Source organism: Kryptolebias marmoratus, linkage group LG8 (genome assembly GCF_001649575.2).
Source record: "Kryptolebias marmoratus isolate JLee-2015 linkage group LG8, ASM164957v2, whole genome shotgun sequence".
Taxonomy (NCBI): Eukaryota; Metazoa; Chordata; class Actinopteri; order Cyprinodontiformes; family Rivulidae; genus Kryptolebias; species Kryptolebias marmoratus.
In genome coordinates this window covers 12,307,912-12,323,666 of record NC_051437.1, presented here as the reverse complement: position 1 = coordinate 12,323,666, position 15,755 = coordinate 12,307,912, and the positions used below count along the sequence as shown (strand labels likewise).

Here is a 15,755-nt window from a genome sequence, read left to right as displayed (position 1 = left end):
AGATCAGTGCACTGCTACATGTTCATGTTGTGGGAAGCTTCTTTATTCCTGTGATAGAGGTTTAGGTAGAGATATCGGCCTATCACAGATACATATGTATATTTCATTCTGTTCTTCATTTATATACCATATATATATGATTATATATGTGTGTGCTTGCGTCTGTGTGTGTTGAGAACTGTAAGAACAAATAATCCTTCATTAGCACCCTCAATAAAATGCTTAGCACCCCCTTAGCGCCTGCAGAAAAAAATATCTGGAGCCGCCCCTGAAAATGGTGCAAGTTTACCCCCAACAGACAAGTTGTTTCTGTGTTACACTGAGTAAAAGACACATTTAAATAAATAAAAACGAGCATACAAAAGAAACACTACAGTTTAACTACCACTCTGGTATTTACATAATAAACCAAGAAGTTTGCCGCTGCTGTTTTAGATGTAAACCACTTTTTGATCCAAATATGATGCTGTTTTCACTTACAAATGCCAGTCTTCAAAGAGAAGTAGCTTTTAGTTTTGTTACTTTAATCTTGTGCTAACGTAGACTTGTCTTTTGAGTTTAAAAGCAGTTTTATAATGTTGCACTTCCCCTAATAATCAGCATCAGAATCACTTTTTTGCCATTGCCAGTAAACAGGTTAGCAGGCTAGGACATTGTTTTGGTGTAATGATGCAAAAAAACCAAAAACAAAAACAAATGAATATGTAAACAATGAAACAAGAAATTAGTTGCTGTGTTGTGTTAGAGTCAATTATCTGTTGTTCAGCAGTTTATTGGCAGAGGGAAAGAAGCTGTTCATGTGGTGGGAAGTTCTGGTCCGGATGGACTGTAGTCTTTTGCCTGAGGGGAGAAGATTAAACAGGCTGTGTCCAGGGTGAGAGGAGTCAGCTGCGATCTGCGATCCGCACAACTGAGAGTCCTGGAGGAGTACAGGTCCTGTACGGGTCGGAGGTAGCAGCCGATCATCCCCGGTGCACCACACGCTGATGGTGGTGAGGATGGACTCAGTGACAGCTGTGGAAAACTTCACCATCAGCTCAGTTCACATTTTGAGTTTCCTCAATGTCTAAATGCTTTATTATTCCTTCTCTTTCCCCACTTTTTTTTTTTTTTTACCCCCAAATCAACTCAATGCATCCTGCTCTTACAAAACAGCCTCCCAGACCTCCTAATAAAAACACAACAAATAAAAAAAGACTTTGAACATTGCCAAGTCAAGAAGATATCCATGTTTGAAATGTCGACATTGTGATTTAACTACCATTGCGTATATTTTGAAAAAGACTGATTAGTTTAAACGGTTCTTTTGGTATGGAAAACAACAAAGCTCAATCAGGGAGAGAGCAGAGAGGGTTTTATATATATATTTTTTTTTTTTTTAACCTTCTCCGTACCGTATGAACCTGGTGATATTACCTGCTCTTCAAACTAAATAACACAAATACATCAGTGTGGTTTGCACTGGTCTCTGCATAAGAAGTGTTGTAATGCTTTAACTCCTTAACAACGATGCAAAAATCAAACAGCAGTTTTAGGTTGTCAAAGCGATCCCACGGGTTTTAATGTGGGACATTTCTGAAAACGCTGCAGTACATTTGACACACACACACAAAAGAGTAAATACATATTCAGAACTATATTCCAAACAGACACTGATGATTACTTTCCAGCCTGTCCAGTGAGGGTTTTCGACATTTCACAAACCAAATTCAGCAGTTCATGTCTCGCTCCACTGAGCGGCGGCCTTGTGCTCACACCCAGCCTCCGTAGAGAAGCTTATTGGGCAGGTAGATGTTGGTGAGGAAGCCGGGATCTATGGCAGCCAGGGACTGAATTTCAGCCTTGACCTTTCTCTGCTGCATCAGCTCCATCTACAGCGGGAGCAAACGGACACCTTTAAGGGCACCATGAAACAGAACGGGTCCTCACCGGCAGTCGTCCGAGTGTCTCATTCCTCTGCTATGTCTCACATGACATCAAATGCATGTACACAGCTCATTTTAAAAGCCTTAAATTGCTATACGGTTAGGCCAAACACAATAAAATAACACATAAAACAATAAAATCTGAAATCAATAAACTGAATGGTCATGCCTGCTGGTAATTCTGATGGGATTTTCTCAACAATGCGAGATAACCAAACTAGTTGTATCTTATCTCGAGAAAACGTCATATACTGAGATATTATCTAAAGAAAAAAAGCCTTTTTTCCCCTCAAAAATAAGATTATTATGATGCAAAAATGAGTGGGATCTATAACAACGGGTTAATCAGCAGCCAGCATGACAAGTCCCAATTACAGAAGGAGTAATACTTTTGTTTAATTGTGATTATCTGAAATAATTTCTAGTAAAGTGGCGCCACAGCAACAGAACAGGGACAACACAGACAGACCAGAGCTTGGAGGAAGTTTGGGAACATTACGGCGTCTTAGTCAACTACAGCGCCAGTGAAGAACGAAAGGCGGATCGTACAGAAACTTTCTGTTGGCTTTGTTTACCTGCGTTGAGGTATGTAGCTGGTTCCTGATTACTCACAACAACCAGCAGCATGTGAATGCAAACAAAACTGCTGAAGAAAAAAAAACTAACTAAAGTGCAAACAGCTCTTCACTAACAATTCGGACCGAGCTGAGTTCATAACAAACGTCACAGGAGTTTTTAAACACGCTGGAAGTAACAGAACCACAATAAGTTCCCTCTTTTCAGCATTATAGCCTGCAAATGACACCAGCTTTTACATACGCAAGCAGAAGCGACGGTTGAGCGTGACTTATTCAAAGCTTCAACTATAAATGTATCCTATATCCATCTGTTTGTTTACCTTAATGTTACTGTGCTGAAAGCAAACCGTGAACCGAGACACATAATGAGCTGTGATGTTTGTTTGTTACACCCCTAATTTCTAGGCATGTCCTCTCTTGGCCTCCGTAAATAGGAATAAAAAAATAAAAAAAAAACCCAAACCAACAATAAAACAGAACAAAAACAGGAAGTTTTTGTAGCTCTTCTTAGAGCAAATCCACTCAGTAACAAATTGTTTAAACTAGACGGCACCATATATTTAATTTAGTTTAGTTTAATTCAACCATCTGCCTTATTTTCTCTCCACTCACCTCTTTCCGCCATTCTGGCTGGCTGCTCAGGTACGGCCGCAGTAGCAGACTGCTCAGTTTGCTTTCGTCTCTCTCGGTGAGGGGACTCAAGGACTCCTCGGGAACTCTTAACCTAAAACAGACACTTTGATTTGATAGCATCTGACTAATTGACTTAAAAATTACAGGACTGCCTTTTGACAGGCACTGCTTATGCATTTTCAACAAACACAGTGGAGATTAGCTCTGGAAAGAAGAAAATAAGACTCTAAAGACTGCAATTACATGTATCTTAAAATGCCCTTTCTCCTAAATTTGCTGGAGTTGATGTATACTTAAAACACCATATACTCTTAAACACAGCTCCTTGAAAGAGGGGGGAGAGGGAAGAAGAAAAAAAAACGAGTAAAACAGCAACAGAAACCAAAACAAACAAGCTAAATGTCCCCAGAATACAATCCCAATTGGAGGCAGGAGAAGGAAGTAGGAAGTCGTGAATGTGGAGGCCAAACCTCTGCAGGTCGGAGGGGAGGAGGCCCAGCCACATAACGCTGGGGACGGTCAGACTGCGGGCCTCAAATGACATCGCCTGTGGAGAAAAAACCCACATTCACACACCCAGTCACACAAAGTGCCTCCAATAAACACACAGATGATCAGTGCTGTGCCCCGGCATGCGCTCACAATGAACACAGGGACGGTTTCGGGGAAGACTATTTCTCTTTGGAACAACAGCTTGGATGTTTTTGAACTACTTAATTGGCCTTTTTCAGATTAAAAAGCTGGGGCATCATAATTACACGTCTGCCGATAAAAAAAAAAAAAAAAAAAAGGCAAGAGCAGACAATGAAGGAGGACATAAAGAGACTCACCACTGATCCATACTTGTAGATACACATGATCTCAATGCCTTAAAAAAGAAAAACAAACAGAATCAAGGGGAGAGACAGAGACATGCTGCAATCAGAGACATACCAGAGCAATTATCCCCTGAGATGTGTAACAGAGCTCACAACAAAGTAAAGCATTACATCTGTGTCTCGCCATGCAAGAAGAAGAAAATATAAATCAATCCAAAAAGGTATGGAGCCTGAGGGAAACGGAGCCACCCCACCTGTGCAGGTGCCAATATGTCCTGAATTAACAGGTCATGCAACCCAGCTGTGTGTGCGTGAAGATGGATGTGATGATGTGGCGACCTATGCAAAGCGCGCTGAGTTGCATCCAGACAAATCATTTGTACCGTGAGGGTCCGCGTCCACGAGGGCAAAGATGGGAACATGCAGCGCGTCCCAGAGTTTTCTCACCATCAGTCTGCTATTCACATCCGGCACACCTTTACCCTGGCTCACATGAACACAAAACCTTTAATCGGACTGAAGTTACATCCACAGTGGCTTAATAAAACAAAACTAAATGAAAACAACTAACTGTGATTATGATGCAAGGAGAAAGCTTTGTGCAGAAGTCGTCATCCAGCAGCCTCTGGAACGTCGCATCCTTCTCGACTATCATGACAAATTTTGCTGAGGATACGATATCTGAAAGCAGTCAAGGGAACCTAACGCCGACGCCACGTCCACGAAGAAACACTCGCGCCATACTGTACATTAGCGTGATAAAAGAAAGCAGAGAATGCGCGTTTTCGGAGACGTAACAAAGGATACTTCTAATGCCACTGATGTTTGATGAAACTGGAATGGCCTGAAAACAAGACAGGACTATAAATACTGGTCGACCACAGAGGAGCAACCCAAAGCTGGTTTGATTCACAGTCAGGCACTCTGTGGTTCTGTGTGGCAACTACTGCCTCGGACACGCCGGATTTATGAGAAACGTTTCAACATCAGACGACCGTGAGTCGGGCTGATGACAGTAATGCCCCGCAAAAGGTGGCAATGAGGGGATTGGAAAAAAAAAAGCAGCATGAGAACTGGTAACTTAGGTTAGTAGAAAAGATGCTGATTTACAAGATGAGAGGTTTATACAGCATGTGAGACATAACGGATTCAAGCTAAATGTTTTTTTTGAAGAGACTATTGTATCATTTAAGGTCTTGGAACAGTTGTCTCTAATCCTGGACTTCAGTTTTAGATGCGTCTTTGCTTCAGGACACCAGACTTAAATGAATCTGTCATTAACGGGATTCTGCAGAACTTGAAGGGTGGAGAAGAGGGTACGGCTAAAACTTGCAGGAAGGAGCAATGGACACAACTAGTTTTGATAATAGATTAATTTAAATTTGGTGTCCTTGTGCGTTTAATGCTTGTAAAGCGAATGTGTGGACTTTGTTCATTCCCCTCAAGTAGGTGTGCAGCAATAAAAAAAGCCTATTAATATCATATATTCTGAGGTTATTGCACACCGTGACCCTGTTTATGCTCTTTTATACAGTGTGACAAAACGCATGGCGCTGCTGAGCAGAAGGTCTAAAGTGGAGATAGTTTTCCTGAATGGGCTCAAATTATTAGCAGCAGCCAACTGAGCTTTTATTCAGCTTTTATAAGATTGTTTTCATGTTTGCTTGTTGTGTCCAAGTGGGAACAGAAACTTGTAGAGCGGAACAAAACAAGAACAAGGCGACTTGTTCGTAACATCTCCACAGTACCTATCTGCACACATGGCGTTGATTTAATCTGTGTCCATGCAGGAAGAGATTTCCTTTCGGACTTAGTTTTATGGATTTTACTTTTTTTTTTTTGCCCTTCATATCGAAGGTTAATGGTTTCAAAAGGAACACGCAGTTTATAAAACCTCCTAAAGTAAATGTGCTCAGTGTGACATTTAACAATATGCCGTAAATAAAATCCCGAGCCACAGATCCGACCTGTAATGCCGCGACCTCTGAGTCAACAAATGCTCGTTTCTCCGTACTGTTACAGAAACACTTCCTGCTCGTACGGAGCAGTCGGTTTTGACTTTTCCTGGAGCTTACAGCGGCGCTGGAGTGGCAGTCGATCCTCGTGCCGTCCTCCTCCAAATAGCACAGATCACCTGAGATCAAGCCCTTGGATGTGGCCAGCTGCAAAACACACACACAATTCAACTCAAGGTTGCACACACACACTGCAACGCAGGATTTCTGACTTCCACGTTAATTCTCCCGTTGTTTGATCAGTAAAAACTCCACAGGTGTTTCCTGAGATGTGAAGCAGAGGACAAATAAAAACACAGCACTAATCTAACAGCTTTCATATGAGAGATATGAGCTTTTGATTATTTTTCCAAAATAACTTTGCTGCAAGCTTTTACTTTCAGAGAATTCGGGGTTTTTTTTGGCCAAACGGCCAGGCAATAATGGAACCCATCTTCCAGATTAAAATGAACATTTACCACATGCAGTGATCTGCGAGGAATCTTCAACATGCAGGAGATGTCGTCTACTATACTGTCCACAGACCTCTGGGACACGAACAGCTGTGTGTTGTTGTAATATATGTCTCTGTGGAGGCAAACGATACAGAAATACTCCCATTTATGTACAAAACTGCACAGGAAATGAATTTGATTTGACTTTGGTGGAAAGTGCATCAGTGCTGAATGACCTTTTTGTTGCGTACGAGTTGCTCTGCACCAGATTGTAGACGACAGAGAGGATCTTGAGAATTTGCGCTTCAAACAGAGAAAGAAAGACTTACACTTTACTCACCGTCGCGAGTTTTAGATCACATTTTTATAAGACTGGATGGGAGGAACAGAACATAGTCAGCTCTTTTCCCATGTGGTGAACTGATCCTTTAAAGCCTCTTTCAACATGTTCTGTCTCTGCCAATTTGTCACCTAAAACTGATTCTGACTTTTACTGCCGTCTGAGCAGGTTACTGATACGTTTGTAATGAACACAAATGAAAGCCACATGAGGAGCCACACAGCTGGAAAGCGCTTTCGACTAAAGTAAACAGAAAAAGTTGAACATGAAGCTAAATGCAAAAAATAAAACCAAACAGAAAAGTCGTAGGCAACTTCTCACCAAACTTGGTGGCAGACGAAGGACAGTCGCTCCTGATGGAGGTGACAGAATGTTCTGAATGCATCTGAAGCCCGATGGCACGGTCAAAACTTGGGATGTAAATCAGGGCAACAAAAGAAGTCATTAGAGACAGATTGTGTGCACCGTGTTTAGCTTTAAACCCCAGGTCCCACCTGAAAACCTAAACTCCTCAGACCCCGAGGGCTACCTGTGAGAAGCGTCCTTTTTAACTCACCCTCCTGATTCATCTGTAAAGACCTTCTCAGATTTTTAAAAAGGGCTGGGCCGAAAAAGTTCTTAAAGATGAGACGAGGATTGATTTAAAGGGGACCTGACAGCCCTCTTTGTTCTCCACATCCCAGTCATTTTAAAGCTCTTTATGTGTTTGTGTGTGTGAGTGCTGAGCTTTCGAAGTCCTTATCGCTGTCATCTTTTCAGAACAGGAAGCATTTTTATCCTCAGTCTTTCTGCAACACAGTTGAAAGGGTTTCTTTAATTAACTTGTTCGTCTTGTAGGCTGCTAAAGGCACATCTTATGTAAATCCAGTCAGTGCTGACAGAGTATTTTCCTATTTTAGGAAATTAAGCAAAAGTCCAATCCTCCTGTGTGGCCCGATCTCCCAACAAAAACTGTGTGTCTATATGGTTCATTCTTTCCTTTTCTTTATGCGACATGCTTGCTTGTTCATTTAAAAGGTGGTTATTTAAATGATGAAAAGGCTTAAACGTGACTGAATGAAGATAGGGATTGGAGGTATTTAATCTACGCAGATAGACTTGCATGTAGTCCTCCAAAAACCTAACAATGCAGCTCAGTTGGAGACGAAAGAACATGTAGGTCAAATGCTAATTTATTAAAAGTCATCACAAGTTAAAAAGCAATTAACAACAACAGATTTCATCCTAAAGGGGACAAAAACAACAGAAGCGCATGTAAAACCAAAAATCACAATCACTGCACCGGACACTTTGGTTTCACCACAAACTGTCTCTTTCGTGACTGAGACTTCGCTGATAACAAGACGAAAAGACAAAGAATAACATCAACAAAACTGAGTCTCAGCGTCACACTACGGCGTATGTAGATGTATGATTGTGAAGCACCACTGCAACACAAGTGCAGAAAATGTTCAAGCCTTTACTGGAGTCCCACCCTGTCTGAGGAAAATTTTTTCATACTACAATATGTGTTTAAATCAGGTTACCTGACATTGGCCCAACTGGATCTGTTTGGCAGCACCAGAACAGGGGCTTCATCTTTGGACAGGCTGGTCACTACTCCCAGTATTACGCTCTCGATCCGTGTCAAAATCTCACCCCTGGAAATAATGAACAGTTAAAATTGTTTTCCTTAGCTTGGACAGTGACAGCTAACATTACCTGATGAAAAGCACTGAAATGACCTTTTACCTAAACTCAGCAAACTATTATAACATACACTGTTTCAAAACAATTAAACTCATACTTCTACTCTTTATTCTTTATATATACCTAAAATATATTATAAATGTAACTACATTAAGCCATGACACTTTGCATACTCTGGCCATGTCCATTATCATATGTAACTTGTTAGATTAGTATAATTTACTTATCTATGTTTTCTTTATCTCTACTGTTTACTTCTATTGCTTTACGTTTCTCTACTTGTGTTTATTGTAAGTGCACTAAAACAGCAAAGCAACATACTTGTATGCAAAATCTTACATAAAGGAAACCAAAAATATCAATATACAGGCACGTTTTGGTCTTTTTTTGTGATCCTTCAAAGTGGAAAAAAATGTTTATTATATACTATGTAAACAAAAACCTTATCATCATTACGTCTGCATAATAATCAGATTTAAGGAAGTAAATCTATGCACTTTTTGAGAAGATCATCTCTGACATACATGTCTATTCATTATGACGTATTCTAATATAAGTTCACGTCAATTCTCGCGATATTTCACTCCAACCAACGGGAGTTCTGTAATGATAGAGTAGATTAGCCTTAAATTAGCATACGATGTTTAGTTAACAGTTGTTTTGAATGAAATGAACTAATTAGTAACCAAGAATCAAACTAATCTCTTATAAAACCACATGATGTTGATTTACTGATTGGTAATGACGACGACAGAGACATGTCGCTTCCACTAAAGTGCAATTCGCTGCTGAAGAAACCCAAACAACCGCGACGATTAACAAGCTAGCAAAATTTACAGCTAAGTTTTGTAAAAAAAAAAAGACTGGCTACTTACTGACTTATTTCTTTCTCGACGGCTTCAGATTGGCTTTCTGCCATGACTCCACCGCTGCTTAACAGCCGAACACGAAGATGGTCAATTTCATCAAACAGCTGTGCTCCGCAGGAAGCCATCGCTGCTATCAGGTAAAAACACAACAGGATGCTAATGTGTTAGCATCGATGGTTACATACAGAGGAAGTCTCGCGGGCTAAACGCAGCTGAGGAATAATCTTGAAGAATAAGATAAATATATATATAGGGTAATTTAAACGTGTTTTTAAAGCAATGTTTTATTAGAATATTTTGTTTAAACATTTGATATGTATCTGAAATCAGTGACACATTTTTTTTCATTTCAGCTGGAAGGGAGCAATGGTATAACTTATAAATATTTTAAAGCATTGTTTTTATTGCTTTCTTTACAGTGGCATACTCATGTTTGTTACCTTACTATAGTACTACACGTCAAGAAAATAAATGCCTAAAATCTTAAAATTAACTAGACAGCTTGACTGTTTAGTCTTGCCCTAACATTGTTTAAAATCTTAACAAATATTTGATTGATTTAGCATTGCATTTACACAATCATTTAGTAGTAATGGCTGAATCTGCTAAAAACCTGTGTAAGCTTGAGTCACGTGATTGACCTGTAAACAAATGTGACAGACTCAGACAAGCGTAAAATCTTGGAGAAGATGTTTTAGGTGGAAATGTAAGCATGTATTTGCTGCTAGACGCAAAAGAAAAGAGGTATAATGAGTAAAACGACTGTCAAGAATGAATAATAGGAATCAAGGAGGGCGGTGGAGCGCCATGAAGACAGAGCTCGGCATTCAAACACAGACGGCTTTCGCAAAACCTCTGCTAGACCAGTAATTTTCAGCATACTTAACAAATCTGAGTGTAAATACGTACCAACAGGTTGAAATCCCATAGGGCTCTACCATGGACGTCAACACTGTTGACCTTTTTTTAGTCACTCTGGATGTTTCCGTTGGTAAAAAGATGCACATTGTCGCTGGCGACCTTTTGTAAATTTTGCTAAAAATGTTAAATTTAGGGACGTATGTATACAGATATGTATTAAATCACAGCTTTAACTCTTGCAAAGAGCCTGCCTGTAAGGGGATATTTATACACCACACATGTCCAGTTTGCAAAGTTTAATAACATGATATAAAGTGTTAGATATAATATATAACTTTGTAGAAAGCAGTTTTACTGCAGTATTATACAGAACTGGCTATACTGTTTCGGTAATTTACTCCCGGACTGGTTGAGTAGATCACAGGAAGAAGCCGTCTCCTCAGTCTTATAGTGTAATTTCAACCTGTTTCCAGATATAAACGTAGAAGAACGCAATTGGGCCAGTGTGCACCTCGCTGCTGTAAGGTAATAACTCTTTTTTTATTTATTTTTTCTCCCCTGATAGTGTTAAGAGAAATACCCATTAGCACCCTCTGTGGGCCTCAGTAATGAGACCTTCGATCTGAACTTGCTCCTGCTTGTCTGAGGTGTCTGTTTGTGTGCTCGTGGTGTTTTCAAAAAAAGGTGGGTGTGGGTTTGATTTGCTGTGGTTGGCCTACACAGGAAAATTAATGTCTATTGTTTCTGTTAGCCATATGTGGATTTGGAAGATGGATGCCTGTAATGATAATTCGGGCCAACATGTGTTTTAGAGCTCTGCGAGATGCTGTAATCTTTCATCCTCTTGATAGCAGATCAGTTTACTGTACTGTTGACTAATATCAGCTGCTTAAAGCCCTTAAACATGAACGTGGCTTTAAATAAATGTGACATCCAGAGGAATCTGCGCATGTGTCCTCATCGAAAACGCTTTAAAAACCTGCTCCGGTTTTCTTCGTCGTGTCACCTGGCCGTCGTGTCGCCTCATCGTTAAAGCAGAAAGAAAAAAAATCTGCTTAACGTTAGATCATCCGGAGTCCCCACCTTTTAGAGCTGCTAGCAGGCATGCTGTGTGTGTTTGCAGAGGCACCGAAGTCTTTCTTTCGCAGTGTGAAGGCCTGGTTAGGGTGTGTGTGTGAGCCAGGATCTGAAGAGAAGAGGTCCGTGCCCCTGACCTGACCCCGAATATTTCCTAATGTGCAGATTTACCAAAGGTCTCCTTCTCCCCTGAGTGGCTCTGACAGGCCCCTTCCGTGGTAATGGCTCTTAATTTTGCCGTAATTGCTATCTTTCGGTGATGAGGAGCAGCCCCTCGCTCGGGCCGAAAACAGTCTTAGTATGTGAAAGACCACAGGTTGCCGGGGGTCCTTTTTCTTCCCTTCCAGAAAGCCCGGGACCCCCCGCTGTTCCTTTTTGCCTGAGAGAGATTTGCGTCGAGTGTGAGGCCCTAACCTGAGGAGACAGAGTGCAACGAGTCATGTGCGTGTCTCGGGATGAGTGTTTGTGCTGGGCAGGAGGAGGGAAGGCAGGGGAAGTGAGGGGGGCGGCAGTGTCAGAGGAAAGAAAAAGTGGGCTATAGGTGGTGGTGGTGGGGGCGAGGGGGGGCACCCATTGCAGGTGAGGGGGATTAGCTGCAGCTAGAGGCCCAAAGAAACTAAATACAGATCTGTCAACCTAATCCTCACAAATAGAAAACAGAGCTGCCCTCCTTTCCACATAGTTTAGCACATCCACCTCCTGCTCCTTTGCCCCCCCCACACACACACACACACATACACACACACTTTCTACCTTAGGGTCTCCTGCTTTTCTGGTTCTCATCAGCCCTTGTGCTTGGCCGCTCTGGACATGTGGCCCTCTCTGTAGCGTTTCTTCGATCAGCGCCCCCTGAAATGGGGCTCTCTGATTGACAGGTCAACATAGTCTTAAGGAGTGATGAAAACAAGCGTCAAAAGAGTCGGGGTCGCTCGCTCTCTGCACACGGAGGAATCTTAATGGGCCCGCTGCCCAGAGCCGCACGAAACAGGCTCGACCTTTATCGGGCCCACACACCTCAGTAATGGATGCTGATAAGTTTACGGCTGCTGGGCTTGGTGCTGATGACACGGGTGACAGTGGCTGAGTGATAACATCCTGCCGTGGATAAGCACAACTAAGCTGCGCATTAAGGAAAGCTCAACCAAAATGGCATCTGTGACTGTCAGCGAGAGCAGCGATAACTGATGGGTCTGGCTGGACCGCTGAGAGCTATATATCAGATCCAAGCTACTCCGGTGTTCCCGAGTGCCATATCCAGTTGCAGACAAACACTGGGCTGACAGGACATAGCTCATATACGGGCGAAAGTAGGTAGTGAGTGACAGCAAATAGACCTGCAAGATGCAGCTTTTCCAAAACACATAATAATGTGTTTCTTTCCAGAAAATCCTCACAGGTCATTTTGACATGTGATGAAATCCATTTGTTCCAGCAATTCCAAACTAATATTTTAGATCTCATATGAAGACAAGCCAAGCTGACATCCTTTTTTTTCTCCTTCCTTTTTCATTGTTTTCCAGGTTTTTATTTTTCCGAAACGTTTTTTTTTTTTTTTTTTTTTTTACAACCTATTTCAGCACGTTTTGTGCTAAAGTAACCCTGCATACATCAAAACATTCAGCTCATTCAGGAGGTGCGTGCTATGACTTTTGTTTTTTTTTTGTAATTATTATACTTCCAAAAATATTTCACTTTATTTGCAAATATTTTTCTCAAAAGAAATACATTAAGACCTCTTTAGAGCCTTAAAAAAAACATTATTCTGCTTGAAATTTGCTTCAGGATAACAGCTCTTTTTTTGTCTTCTTATGCTACTTTTAGCTTTTAGGTAGCCTTTTGCTGCTTTTAGCTTTTAGCTACTGTTCTGCTACATTGAGCTAGTTTTGTGCTACTTTTAGCTTTAGCTAACCTTTTGCTTCTATTAGCTTGTAACTAGCCTTTTGCTACTTTTAGCTTTTAGTTAGGCTTCTGTTACTTTTAGCTAGCTTTTTTGTTTTTTTAACTTTCAGCTGGTCTTTTGATACTCTTAGCTAACTTTTTTAGATTTCAAGTCAAGTTTTTTTGTATGACACATTTCAGCACATGGCAGTTCAAAATGCTTGACATTATAAAAACACAAAATTAAAAAGTCATAAAAACAAAAACATAAACAACAGCTATTAGCTTTTAACTAGGCTTTTGCTACTTGTAGCTTGTAGCAAACCTTTTTTTATTTTTTGCAAAAGGCTGGCTAGGAGCCTTCTGTTACATTTTGCATTTAGCTTGCTTTTTGCTTTTTTAACTTCCAGCTAGTTTTTTTTTTGCTACTTTTGGCTTGTCGGTAGAGTTTTGCTTCCTTTAGCTTTAACAGCTCAGTTTTCATCTTCTTCAGTATATTTGAACAAAGTCCTTCAGCTCTCATCACTTACGCTGCACTGTCACGGAAAATGCAATTTTTCTAGTCTTCCAGTTTTTTAAACTATGCTGCTTCAAACAAATGTAATAGTTTCAAACTGAATCCAGACCTTTTCTTTTTTTTCCCTTTTTTTTTCCCCCTTTTACAAAACTATAATTAAAGCCAAAACCATAACGGGCTTCGTAAAGTGAACTCTTTCAAAGCTGTTTCCTATTCCCACCCCCTCGTTTTCTTTCTTTCTGCCTGTCTCACAGCTGTGTTTCATATGTCCATGAGGCCCCTGGATGTGTGAGACACCAGAAGGGGAACATTTGCAACGGCTCAGCTCCACCTGGTTAGGCCGTTTTAGCAGGCCGTCAGTCTGCAGCGAGGTTAGGCGAAAAAACGTGGACAGAACAACAAGACGGACAGGGATGGAGATGGGGTGATGCGAGGGTGGATGTGCCTCCATTGTCCTGTGTTCTTGCTACATTTGAGGGTTGGTTTAAAACAAACAAACAAAAAAAAAAACATACTTTACAGTTTCTCCTTGGTCTCTCAAACCTCAACGGGCTTCCTGCATCCACAGATCTTCAAAGGCCCGCTGCCTGCTGCTCACTGAGGCAACACGTGAAATAAATATTAATATGACCTCTGACCACATGCTTTGAGCTCACCAAACAAGAGTTAACCGTGCAGGCGGGAAGAGCGCCGACTCTCACGGCAGACGAAGGGGAAGAACGGAGGAGAGAACAAGGCGAGGAGCAGATGACAGCCGTACAGGGGTGTGAAAAGAGTTTCCAGAGCTGTTTCATTGTGCCGCTGTGTGGTCCCCTTTGGAGCTTCGTATCGTGCCGCAACCTGTTGGAGTGAAGAGGAGAGTCTGCTCGAACCGCCTCAGATCACAGTGAGGAGTGGGAAGGAGCAGTTAAAGTGCTTCGGGCCAAATGCTGAACTTACTAGACTTAAAAAAAAAGCACAAACACAGAACAAGTAGAAGCAAGTGACCATGCATTGACAGATGTGATCTTACAGCTTGCAGAGGTCTTGTGAGGTTGTTTTTGTTTTTTCTTTTTTTTAAATAAACCATGTCTTGGTACAGACTCTGACCCTGTGCATCACTGTATGCCTCTGAAAATTCACATTTTCCTGACACATTTGAGGGAAAAAAATGCAGCTGTTCTGTTTGTGCAGCTTTGCCCTACATGCCCGTCCATGACAGAACTTTCCGACATTGTTTGTTCAAGCTTCTCTGCTTTAATTTCCCCCCTCCCCACTTGTCAAAGGCCCCCTCGGTGGCGCTCGCCGAGCCGAGCCTCAGCCTGTGCCTGCCGTTTAGTGGGACAGTCACCAGGCCCTCGGAGGCCTGAAACAAAAGGGGGTCTGTTCCCTTTTGTGCTGTCCAGGACCGCTCGGCCCTCTCTGGGCACAGACGGAGCTGAGGTGCTGAGGGTCGGTCGGAGCGCTTTGCTTAGAATGGGACAACTTTACAGTGAGGGGGAGGGGGGGGAAGAGGAAGATTTACAGCTATAAGAAGGAGCCCTTTTTATGTGGGAAAACAGCTGTATTCCAAACACCTGTGGCCATTAGCAGAATCCCCCTAGATTTGTTTATATGTTACAGAAAAGGCTAATAGAGGGTTTGATCTACAGAATAAGCAGTGGCGAGATTCATGAGCTCTTGTGCCTTAAATCATGTCACTGGAAGAAAAAGAAAAGAGTAGTGGAACGTCTTTGAAGACAAGAAGAACCACATTAAAGGGATAGTCTAGGAATTTTTGAAATTATGTTCTGTCACATATCTATCAATACCTTATCAGTCATAGAGCACGGAGTAAAAGGACAGAAGTCTTCCTCCAAGCTAGGCTAAGATGCATGTGTGAAAGAAGGCTGCATTGGCTAATTTATAAACCTCTAGACTTTTGCACGACACTGTTTGATGCATTCAGCAGCCTCGAGCAAAAGTGTGGAGGGGTAATATTGGCTGATGGAGCGTTCTTTCATGCAAGCATGATGTCTTTTGAGATGGAGTTGTGCTATAAGCCTTGAAAAACCAATACAAGCGGGGCCTTGTTAGCCATTAGCCTAGCCTCGAAGAAGACTTCTCTTCACGCACCCTTGTTGTGTGACTGATGTCACAGCG

The 15,755-nt window shown here is 41.6% G+C and overlaps 1 protein-coding gene and 1 long non-coding RNA gene across 2 annotated transcripts; one reads left to right on the top strand and one right to left on the bottom strand.

Moving 5' to 3' along the window:
• Positions 1–1,408: 1,408 nt before the first annotated feature.
• Positions 1,409–9,454, bottom strand: spo11 (SPO11 initiator of meiotic double stranded breaks). Its single transcript, XM_017409482.3, has 13 exons — positions 9,308–9,454; positions 8,270–8,383; positions 7,065–7,153; positions 6,640–6,706; positions 6,428–6,536; positions 6,030–6,116; positions 4,762–4,798; positions 4,526–4,635; positions 4,338–4,437; positions 3,967–4,004; positions 3,607–3,683; positions 3,116–3,227; positions 1,409–1,871 (listed from the first exon to the last, which is right to left on the bottom strand). The coding sequence occupies exons 1-13, from the start codon at positions 9,424–9,426 to the stop codon at positions 1,752–1,754; spliced, it is 1,179 nt and encodes a 392-aa protein (XP_017264971.1). The 5' UTR covers positions 9,427–9,454; the 3' UTR covers positions 1,409–1,751.
• On the top strand, positions 9,330–14,193 carry LOC112450309. The gene is made up of 3 exons (XR_003038880.2): positions 9,330–9,438; positions 10,636–10,687; positions 13,889–14,193. It is a non-coding gene; the product is annotated as an uncharacterized LOC112450309 (long non-coding RNA).
• The last annotated feature ends 1,562 nt before the right edge of the window (positions 14,194–15,755 follow it).